Source organism: Acromyrmex echinatior, chromosome 5 (genome assembly GCF_024713525.1).
Source record: "Acromyrmex echinatior isolate Ae372 chromosome 5, ASM2471352v2, whole genome shotgun sequence".
NCBI lineage: Eukaryota > Metazoa > Arthropoda > Insecta > Hymenoptera > Formicidae > Acromyrmex > Acromyrmex echinatior.
In genome coordinates this window covers 15,889,636-15,900,110 of record NC_141856.1, presented here as the reverse complement: position 1 = coordinate 15,900,110, position 10,475 = coordinate 15,889,636, and the positions used below count along the sequence as shown (strand labels likewise).

Genomic DNA, 10,475 nt, shown 5'->3' with positions numbered 1-10,475 from the left:
ATAATCGCTCGTAGGTATGCGATGGAAAGAAAATGTACATTAGGAGTCGTACATTTTCCTCGTAAGGAAAGATGTGTGATAAGACGCGGGACAATGTAAAAAAAAATCTAATGAATGGGTAGGATAGAAGAGAATTTTATTGATATTTCTATATCTTCTCTAATTTTTTGAAACGAGATATTTTGATTATGATAACAGAATGATCAACATACAAAACAGAAAAAATAACGAATCTGTGTAAATTTGAAACATCTAAATGACTTAAATAATTTGAATTTATATTGGATATTTCAGATATTTCAAATGTGGATGTTATTTCTGTGTTTTGCATAGTAATCAATATAGTTTAATGCATTTAACCAAAATATCTTGTTTCTAAAATTTTCGCTATACATCTACCACTAAAGTTATTTCCCTCCCACTTTCTTGTCTGGAAGAATAAAGCCACACACTAAATAATAAAAATGGACAGACTTCCGTATTAGATAAAAAGTCTATTCATGTATATAATATATCTTTAGAGAATAATAAACTTATATAAAGCTACATGTGTGTGTGTATGTGTACATGTGATTAACTGAGGCTTTGATGTCAGCGCCGACTAACTTTCGACCAACCATCATCCTCTAATGGTCGCCTTCTCTCGTCAGATCTAGGCGGAAGTCTGTCATCTTTACGATCCTCTCGTCTGAAATATACAATGAAATTGAAGCTTAAAATTTAATTAAGCTTAATCATTGTTTAAAACTTAATGAATGTTTACGAAATTCGCTCAAAATTTGTATAACATTTGTACGATTGTTATGCTTTATTGTTATGCTTGTTATTTACATTAAATATTATTATTAAATTTTCTTTATATATACTAACTCGCGCTTGGGTGGGTCTCTTGGGGAATCTTGAGGCGGGTCGCGTTTCCGCCAGTCCTGATTAGTATTTGGCCGTGCTGGTTCATCACGACGATCGCGGTAACCACCACGGCGATCGGACATTCTACCACGATCACGATCACGATCACGATCACGATCTCTATCTCGATCATCGCGTATTGTGTCACGTGGAATCTCGCGTATCTGCAATTTCAATTAAATAGAAATATTATTAAAAAATACACGTATCCAAAGAATAAGGGTAAATATAATTTATATAATTAATAAATAAAATATAAATTAAAAAAGCAACAAGTGAAGAAAAAGAAATTCTACGTATAGACAATATTTTACAGTATATGTAACATGTATTGGATTAAGATGCAGAACGTATACTTACTCCACGTCCTTCTATTCCACGCTCACGGTCACGGTCACGGTCACGGTCACGATCACGATCATCTCTCTTGTCGAAACCACGGTTGTCTAGCCTATCTCGATCTCTTAAATCTTCTCTATCGTAATTATCATCTTTCCTCCATTTTTCCATAGTATCCTTCTTCCATCGGTCCGAGTCATCGTTTCTTCTCCATTTGTCCATATCACGACGTGGTTCTCTTTCTGGTTCCCTTCTCTTCCATGAAGAATCCTCAATCTTGTCATCGCGTTTCCTCCAGCGATCTGTGTCGTTTTTGAGTCCATCAGAGTCTTTGTCAGGATTACGTCGCCATGACTCCATCGCTAGTAATAATACAACAAAATAATACAAATTAAATTTCATCGATATTTGCGAAAATATATAATGAGAAAACATGAAAATGTATTGTACTCACAAGGTTTCGGACCATCGCGATCGCGTTCACGGTCACGATCACGATCACGATCGCGATCACGGTCACGTTCACGTTCACGATCGCGATCACGATCACGATCACGATCACGATCGCGATCACGATCATTATCCATACCACGCCGCCATGTTGAAGTCAGTTCTTTATCTCTCAATCGTTCTTCCTCCAATTTACGTTCAATTTCAGCTTCCTTAGCTCTAATAATCTCAGCTTGTTTCTTAAGCTTAGCCATACGTTCGGCTTCTCTGGCTTCCTCTTCAACTCGTCTGATTCTCTCCTCCTCCTCTCTCTTAGCTCTTTCCTCTTCAAGACGTTTCTTTTCCTCTTCTTGTTTGATACGCAATTCTTCCAATCGTCTTCGTTCTGCAGCTTCCGCACGCTCCTTCTCCCATTTCGCCTTACGCTCGGCTTTACGATCCATTTTGCGCTTCAATAATCGCTTAACGCGCTCCTCGTTCAATAATTTCTCAAATTCCTTCAGTTTTTCTGTGTATATGTTTCTACGCTCAGCTAAGATCTTAGCTAAGAAAATGCCGTGATCTTCTTTCATACGCGCTAAGCGCTCTTGAGTCGCGACAGCCTCCTGTCTCTCTTCGATAGCTGCGGCAATTCGCTCATCTTCCTGTTGCCGCCAGAGTTGTTTCGCTTGTTGCATCCTGTCCTGCACGGCCTTCTCCAGCAGTGGAATCTCCTCGAGTCGTTTAGCACGCTCCAGATAATCGACTTTCTTTTCCTGGGACTTGAGCTTCTGTTGCATTTCTCTGCGCTCTTTCTGTAGCTCTTCAGCTTCCCGCGCCGCAATTTGTTCCGCGTCCAGTTTTTTAATTTCATCCTCATCTAGTTTCTTCAGCACCTTTTGCCCGTGACTTGTCTGTGAAATCTGCTGCATCTTTTCTTTGAGATGGCGATCCTTGATCTGCTGAATCTCGCTTTGCTGACGCTTTCGTTCGCGCTCCTCCCGTTCCTGTTCCAGTCGCTTCTGTTCAGCCAACATTTGTTGCCGTTGAAGTTCCTCCTGTCGACGCATCTCCTCCTCTTCGCGGACCGTATTGATGTGCTCGATATATTCCTTTCGCTCCTCGATAATTTTGTGCCTGCCTAATATTTTCTGATGATCCTTGATCTTAGTTTCATGATAGTGAGCAACCAATACATTGCGTACTTTCTCGCGTTCGAATTTCTTTTTGTTAGGATTTATCACATTAATGGCACGGTGTAACACGGTCGCCATGTTTACCAATTGGCAGCGTATTTGTTCGGAGGGCATTGCTTGCAATACCGGACCGTCCGGATGATCTTCTCGTTGCGCCTCCGAGAGATCCACTCCGAAGTGAACACATGACTTGCCGTGATCTATTCTGATCTGCATGTCATTATAGCGTACGCAGTCTACCAAAAGACGTTCAAGGTGAAAATCGATGGTGAATTTGGCAAGTTCCAGGAGTCTGGAAAATTGTATAGTTTGATAAACTTGAGAAATCTGATGAACAAGACGCACAAGTGTAACATCCTGCAAGGCTGGGATGTATTGGATTAACGGACTGTTTTCGTCTGCCTGTAACGTTTGAATGACGGAATCGACTCTGCTACAGAGTTCTAACGGATGAAATTCCACTTCTAACCATGAATATAATTCTTGCAACTGTGGTGACGCGAGAACGACAACATTCAAACGAACAATGTCCTTCAACAGAGAGACGCGTGTTGGTGGTTGCGAGAGACCTAAAAGAGTCGCGAGCTTTTGAGCTTTTTCTAGCGGACTCTTGTCAGTCTCTATGAAACGATCAAATTCAGGATGCGCGGATGGCAACGGTATCGACAACGTTGCCAATAATACCCGATTGGCCATTCGCTGCTGTTCCTCCGAGGACATATTCTTTTTCATTTCCCGAGAGAGCTGTAAAAGTTTGAACAGTGCAGCTGCATGAAACAGATAATTGCCAGCCTTCCAGAAAACCATAGCCAATTTCTGATAATAATTGGCCATTGTTTTTGGTACAGGCAGCTTCTTCGACAAATTCATCATACCGTGAACGTCCTCCGAAGATTTAAAGGCTTCCTGCCACAATTCCATTTGTATCGCAGAATCTAATTGATTTAATCTAGTTTCTAGATTTAACTGTTGCGTTTCTGCCTTATTCATAGAAACATTCGACACGAGCGGAGGCAGTTTACATATCTCTTCAAGATGCTTCCGCAATTTCTCGCATAACTTGCGAAATTCAGTCTTACGATTATACTCGAGGCAAAACTGGAAGGCCATACGTGCGATATCATGGTAAAGAGTTTCTACATGCGCATTAGTTCTGAGCAACTCCAAGCATTGGCAGTACGATTCCCACAAGAATTTCACCCAGGGTGTTAAAATAGTACGATCGCTCCTGTCTTGCGCGTCTTCACCGCTTACGGCTGACAGTAAGATGCTCTCAGGTGTGGCAAGATTATCAAGATCGTCAATGTCAATTACTGCTTGTTGACTCTGTTTGCGTGCTGCATTAGTCTTCTCTTCAGCCATTTTCAAATAACCACGTATAACATTTTCCAAACTGCCAACATTGACGGATTGAAACATATTTCTGTATTGGAACAAGCCCTCTTTCGCTATGTGTGACTTCTTTAGTTCCACACAAAGATCCAGATACTTGAACATTATAGGTTCCAAAACGGACTCTGACCAGTTGTACGTCCATTTTTTATTACGGAAGACTTCTTGTAACGTATCTAATGCTCGAGCTGGTTTACCCACTTCTATGAACTCTGTTTAAAAAAAAGAAGAGAACTATCAGAAAACTATTCAGAAACTAATTTAAAGACTAAATTAATTTTTTAATTAATATATAGATTTTTATATAATTATAAAAATTATTAAATGTATGCTGAAAGATATAGAATGTTCACAATCAAAGCCCCTACTTGGTAATTCTCAACGAGATAATGCTGATATCGTAATGCACAGTATTTACACATATTTTATATATGAAATAAAAATTAGATAACGACAACGATATCAAAACTATTAAGAATTCTGAATAGGGATTAAGCTCATTCTACAATTGCATAAGCGCAGTTGTAAGAATTGACTAATCGAATATAAAAATATTTTATTGTGATCGAGAATCGAGGCAAAATCGAGAATCTCTTTGTCCTGCAGCCTATTAACGCGCTTGAAAAATTTGTTATACGGAAAGTATTTTCTAAATTCTTTTGAGTAGAATCTCACTCTAAAAAATGAAAATTGAGCCAATCTTGAAAAAATTGTACAATTTTCCATCTGTAAAAGTAAGATTTCAGTCTTCAGAATAAGATTTTATTCTCACTTTAAAAATTTTAGAGAGTAATATCAGCTTTAAATTAATTTTAATCTGTCAAAACTGTTTAACTACATTGTGTTACATTATCCTGGACTCAAAGTGAAATATATAATATATATTCAGGTATTGTAAAAAAAAAAGTAAAAACGTCATACAAATTAATTTATAACTGAGTGTTTGCTTTGCTTATGTAACAAACAAGGTTCAATGACAAGAGAAAATACGAGACATTGGAAGTTTGTCTGCATCACATGCTCCACCATGTTCGTAACATAGTTCTTACTCACTCCTACACACTCATTGAGTGAGGAACTATGATAGGAACTATGATAGGAGCATCCCACACGAACAAAACTTAAGCCTGTTTTTTATTCCTTGACTAGACTCTGCACTTTCTTTCTTGCTTTTGTCAAATATCGAACATACAATATTTCATTTTAAGTTCAAAAAGTTTATAGTTCAAAAAGTTTACTAGTTCAGAAACTGATTTAGAAACTAAATTAATTTTTTAATTTACTTTCTAAATTAGAAAACAGACCTATTTCTACAGAAAACAAAACTAATCCGCACTACACATATATAATACTAAAGAGTATAAAATTTATAAGATAAAGTACAGTAGTAGGCTCGGCCTAGATCTTTTTCTAGACCTTAGAATTTTTTTAAACGCGTCCTATGTGCTAAATAAGCACAAAAATTATTCTATGTGTAGAATATCGGAAGAGTATCGCGTGCATTTCAGAATAAATAGCATAATCGTGACATTTCGCAACCCCGATGATTACGAGATCCATCTGATGTGAACACATATGGTCGTGAGGGAGAGGTCAGAGAGCTCCACCGGGAGACGAGCAGCTTTGAAGGCACGCCGATTTTCCAAGACACTGTGCGATGCGGTAGGATCGATCGAAGAGCTACGAGATCATTTCTCGAGTGGGAGCAACGGAGGACACAACTTCGTGTTTTCCGCGCGAATACCTCGAGAGGGTACGAGCTTTCTTTCTTTCCCTACGCGGGCCAATGGAACTTGATGCCATCGGCCATGTCACGCTCGTGTAGGACGTCAGGCGGAACCCCACGACTTACCATTCGCCCGTTTCAGGGCGTTCTCGGGCCTTTGCCCGTAACGCGCCATGTTTCCTTCTAGCGACTGCGGTTACAGCAACACCATAAACACCAGCGAGATCTCCGCGACGTCGAAAAGCGTCTCGAAATTTCGTTTGCGCGCGATTACGCGTGTCCAACGTATTACTCGACCGCGTGTACCGGATAGAAGAGGCGGCCACCGAGAAAAGATGGCTTCTCGTAATGCGCAAGTCAAGAAGCGATCTGACGTCCGGGGAAAAGTCGCGCGCGAATAGCGGCCACTTCTACCACGGAATAATCGCGCGAATTATGTCTAACTGTCGTATTTAAATTTACGCTTTATTCTCGGCGTGCCAGCGATTCAACAGCGTCTACGATTCTTGCGATGACTGCGACGAGACGTTTAGCTATAGACTATTGACTCACGTAGTAATCGAACGACCGAAACGACCTCTTGCGATTGCTAAAAGCTGGCGGCTGATTGGCTGCGCGTCGCGCCCTCGAGATCTCGATAGTCGCGTTTCCGTTCGAATTACCGCTATTGGCGGTTGCAGTCTCGCAGATCGTGTCGCTCCGGATCACGCGAGTATACTTACGTATATATTTCTCAAAAAACATATCTTATTTTCACGATCGTGATCACCTGAGAACGAATATCGCGTGGAGCATAAAATATTTGCTATAATACGTTCACACATCGGGTTCGGTCGTATAATATCGTATGACGTCATCGCCGATGGAAGATCTTGAGAGATGAGGTCTGTTCTTTTTAGCTGAATTTCTTTATCTTCCTTCCTTTTCTCTCCACATTAAAGAGAAAAAGAGCAAAGGTAGAGAAAAAGAGAAAGTGAACCTTGTAAAAATTTTAACTTTAAAAAGAACAGACCTGTGATCATCCTTTCCCCGCTGACCGATCGACACTACTTATATTAATTGGAATTCCGTGTGTGATTAAATTCGATGGAATCATTCTCGATGGACAACAACGGAGTCGACATCATCATCAGATATGTATGTACAATTTGCATTATGGTTAATTGTAGACTCTTTTTCGGTTGCATCATAATATCGTTTCACGAATAGTGAATCGGTGGTGCGCATATATGTATAATGACGAACCGGCGCCATCGCGTTTGAATAATTCTTAGAAAAGGATAAATAAATTAAGCTAAGATTAAAGTTAATCTACATTGGTAAAAAATGGGTATATGCCATTTGATCGTAATGTATTAAATTTAATATTCTAAATATATCTGATTTAATTTTTTTCTTGAAACTGTCAAATTAAATAATATTTCTATCAATATAGATTAACTTTAATCTCAGTTTAGCTTATTTTTTATTTTTTAGTACTAATTAGACATAGATAAAAAATAAATTAAACCGAGATTAAAATGAATCTACATTAGTAGAAATGATATTATTCTAAAATGTAATTATAAAATGATAGCGCATTTTTGAGAAGATGGAATATTTATAATCATTATTAATACATATTGGAGAAAGTGATATTTTTTATGTGATTATAGATTATACAGAAAACAGGCTTTTTATACAAATGAGATATTGTGCATTTTATTGTATAATTTTACTTATATAAATATTTCTTATAAACATATTTAACAATATCGAAAGTTCAAGAAGCAAAAATAAGAAGCAATGAGTATAAAATATTGGTAGAATATAACAAACAATGAATGCTTATATTTTAACATGAGATAAGAGAGAGAAATAGATACATTTTATCTCTTATTCTCACTTTATTCTCGCGTTTAACATGTTTAAAGACTTTGATTTATAAAATTATAACACAAAAAGGTTTTCGGCAATGGCCAAATTAATAAGAAAACTTTCTACAGCCGGCGCTAAGTTTTTCTCTTTAAATATCTCGACGGATATCATTCTTTTGCCATCTGGAGTTTGCACTGTTGCTAATGAAGTTAATTGATTTAGAAGATCTTGCGTTTTGTCACTTATCTCGGATATAACTTGTGCTTCTGTGTAGTTTTGATTTTCACATAGTTGAACCATGAACAAGGCTATTTCCTTGTGGGTTTTCGTCATTGTAAGACTTTCTGGAAAAAAAAATGAATAAAGATTATAGATTAGAAAACATATTTTTTTCGTATCCATGAGACATTTTCATTGTAATCTTATGATGCATCATAAGACTGCAAGAAATATGGATATGAAAATAAACGAAATAGATTTTTTTTTTCTTCTTACCTTTGGCGTGCGGTGCTACAGTAATTTCTCTAGCAGGAATATTTACAAGCAGATCGTACAGATCTATCCTTGACGATATTGAACTATTACTGCAGCCTGCCACATAATACGAATATTTCTATAACAATAATAATTATTATATATAGCAATTAAGATGATGACGTAATAATAATAATATCAATGATATAGTAATAATAATATCAATAATAATAATGTTTTGCTCCTACAGCCCATTCTGAGTAAAGAAATTACTGAGTTAAGAATCTTATTTATCACATTTCTTGCTATTAAAAATAATATATTCTTTAACGGAATACATGCCTTTAATTCAGTTAACTCATCGTTCACCAAATCAATCCAGGGAAAAAGATTGTCAGTAACTTTCCTGTGTTTCATTAACGCAGGAAATGTTCTTATCCACTTAAGAAGTTGCTCCAGGCTGTGATGATATACAATAATCTTCTTTTTTAATAAGAGAGCGGTATATATCAAAATTGTTTCTAATTCGAATGTTTTAATCAACTCTTTGACATTAGTGCTAGCTGCAAAACGATGAGTATTAAAATCATCAGAGACAAATGTTCCGTTCTCTTGCGTCGAACATGATCCCTTTGTGAATACAGATAAATACAACTGTAAAATCTCTGTAGGCTTTCCAGTTTTGCAATACATTTTGCTAAGAACCCTTGAGAGCACTTCATACTTTTGTGGATTAAAGTCCTTTGCAAAAAGAACCAATGCAAATTGTTTTACCTGAGACAATTATTAGAGAGTTAACATTTAGAGTATTTGTACAGAATCTATAAGACAATATCTGATCTTTAATAAGAAAAGCTTAAGACATTTACCTTCGGTAGTTTGTCAGAGTCGAATACCTCGCTGCAATGTATGTAGAACCAATCATGTCCATGTCTCGCACATACAAATACATGAGGAGATGTATGCTCCAACTTCAAATTGCATTTTCTTGTGACTACAGTCTTCTGAGATTCTGTAACAGCTGGATACGACCATGTCCATAAGACATCCCCATTACAATCTTTCTCTGCAATTTTTATTTTTGATTATGTACGATATCTAGTGTATATGTGTGTGTGTGTGTATATATATATATATATATATATATATATATATATATATATATATATATATAATTAGGTCATTTAAAAAGTATCCGCGGTTTTTTGTTCAATTTTTAAATGAAAAAACCGCGGATACTTTTTGACCCAATATATATAATATATATAATTTTTTTATTGCTATACCTATTACACTGCAAGAAAGTAAATCCGTTAATGGTGCCATTTGGAGCTTTCGAGCCTTTCAAAAAAGTAACTAATAAAAAACTAAAGCGGATAAATAATTATCAATAATAATGATACATTAAGATATTCGTTATTCTCCACACTTTTATTATATACAAAAATTTACTCTTTGGTAAAATTTACTCTTTCCTTCTACAATTCTATTACTAATACTATTAATCCATTAGAGTGGATAAATTATTAGTGTGTAATATATCGAATATGCTGTCAAATCACGATAGAAATTGAGGTTATGTCTAAGTTGCTTCTCTCTCTCACTCGCTCTTATTTATTTTCTCACTCACTCATTCTCTCTCTCTCTCTCTCTCCCCTCTCTCTCTCTCTTCTACTTATGTATTTGACAGTCTTGATTTGTAATAAATATTAATAAATAATCCTATCGAGGATTCCAGCAAGAATAGATTGAAATGAATTGAAATGGATTCAGATTTTCAGAAATATTGATTCATGAATGTTAAAATGAATGCTTTTCAATCCTGAATATATTTTTATTCATTTATAGGAATTGCATAGAGCATATCTCTATGCCTTTCAATCTAAAAATAATATTAGCTTTTTCTGTGCAACACACAATTGTGTCAATATATACTGTTCAATAGATTCAATTAAAAATTTTGAATAGGAAATACAGTTTTTCAATCCAATTGCATCCAATTGAATCCAATTGAATCCAATTAATCCAAAAAAAGTATTTGCTATTTAAAATACGCATTCGGATAGAAAAAAATTTCAATCCATTTTAATCCATTCTTGTTTGCTGAGTAACTAAAATAGATTTTCATACTAAAGTAATCTTAAAAATTTTTA

At 36.2% G+C, this 10,475-nt stretch overlaps 3 protein-coding genes across 6 annotated transcripts in view; 1 reads left to right on the top strand and 2 right to left on the bottom strand.

Moving 5' to 3' along the window:
• Positions 1–119: 119 nt before the first annotated feature.
• Positions 120–6,341, bottom strand: eIF3a (eukaryotic translation initiation factor 3 subunit A). The gene is made up of 5 exons (XM_011059240.2): positions 6,118–6,341; positions 1,703–4,477; positions 1,270–1,610; positions 871–1,073; positions 120–688 (listed from the first exon to the last, which is right to left on the bottom strand). Exons 1-5 carry the CDS (start codon positions 6,164–6,166, stop codon positions 592–594), a joined length of 3,465 nt encoding a protein of 1,154 aa, XP_011057542.1. The 5' UTR covers positions 6,167–6,341; the 3' UTR covers positions 120–591.
• Positions 6,342–6,622: 281 nt separating this feature from the next.
• ETHR (ecdysis triggering hormone receptor) overlaps positions 6,623–10,475 on the top strand; it is a 94,402-nt gene continuing 90,549 nt past the window's right edge. For 2 of the 4 annotated variants that reach the window (XR_846355.2, XM_087406760.1), the window contains exon 1: positions 6,623–7,128. The gene's annotated coding sequence lies outside the window, so the exon portion shown is untranslated. The remainder of the gene's footprint in view (positions 7,129–10,475) is intronic. The other 2 variants (XM_087406761.1, XM_087406762.1) reach the window with 2 other exon arrangements.
• On the bottom strand, positions 7,665–10,419 carry LOC105147894 (putative DENN domain-containing protein 10 B). The gene is made up of 5 exons (XM_011059228.2): positions 9,609–10,419; positions 9,192–9,388; positions 8,665–9,096; positions 8,344–8,461; positions 7,665–8,192 (listed from the first exon to the last, which is right to left on the bottom strand). The coding sequence occupies exons 1-5, from the start codon at positions 9,646–9,648 to the stop codon at positions 7,921–7,923; spliced, it is 1,059 nt and encodes a 352-aa protein (XP_011057530.1). The 5' UTR covers positions 9,649–10,419; the 3' UTR covers positions 7,665–7,920.

What these genes read in the sequence shown, in the direction of transcription:
- eIF3a (XM_011059240.2), bottom strand. Translation starts at nt 6,166, where the DNA reads ATGGCGCGTTACGGGCAAAGGCCCGAGAACGCCCTGAAACGGGCGAAT. An exon ending in TCGCGATGGTCCGAAACCTT is followed by an intron (nt 1,611 to 1,702) that starts GTGAGTACAATA and finishes TATTATTACTAG; the next exon opens with CGATGGAGTCATGGCGACGT. An exon ending in AGAGACCCACCCAAGCGCGA is followed by an intron (nt 689 to 870) that starts GTTAGTATATAT and finishes TGTATATTTCAG; the next exon opens with ACGAGAGGATCGTAAAGATG.
- LOC105147894 (XM_011059228.2), bottom strand. Translation starts at nt 9,648, where the DNA reads ATGGCACCATTAACGGATTTACTTTCTTGCAGTGTAATAG. An exon ending in ACTTTCTTGCAGTGTAATAG is followed by an intron (nt 9,389 to 9,608) that starts GTATAGCAATAA and finishes TAAAAATTGCAG; the next exon opens with AGAAAGATTGTAATGGGGAT. An exon ending in ACTCTGACAAACTACCGAAG is followed by an intron (nt 9,097 to 9,191) that starts GTAAATGTCTTA and finishes TAATTGTCTCAG; the next exon opens with GTAAAACAATTTGCATTGGT.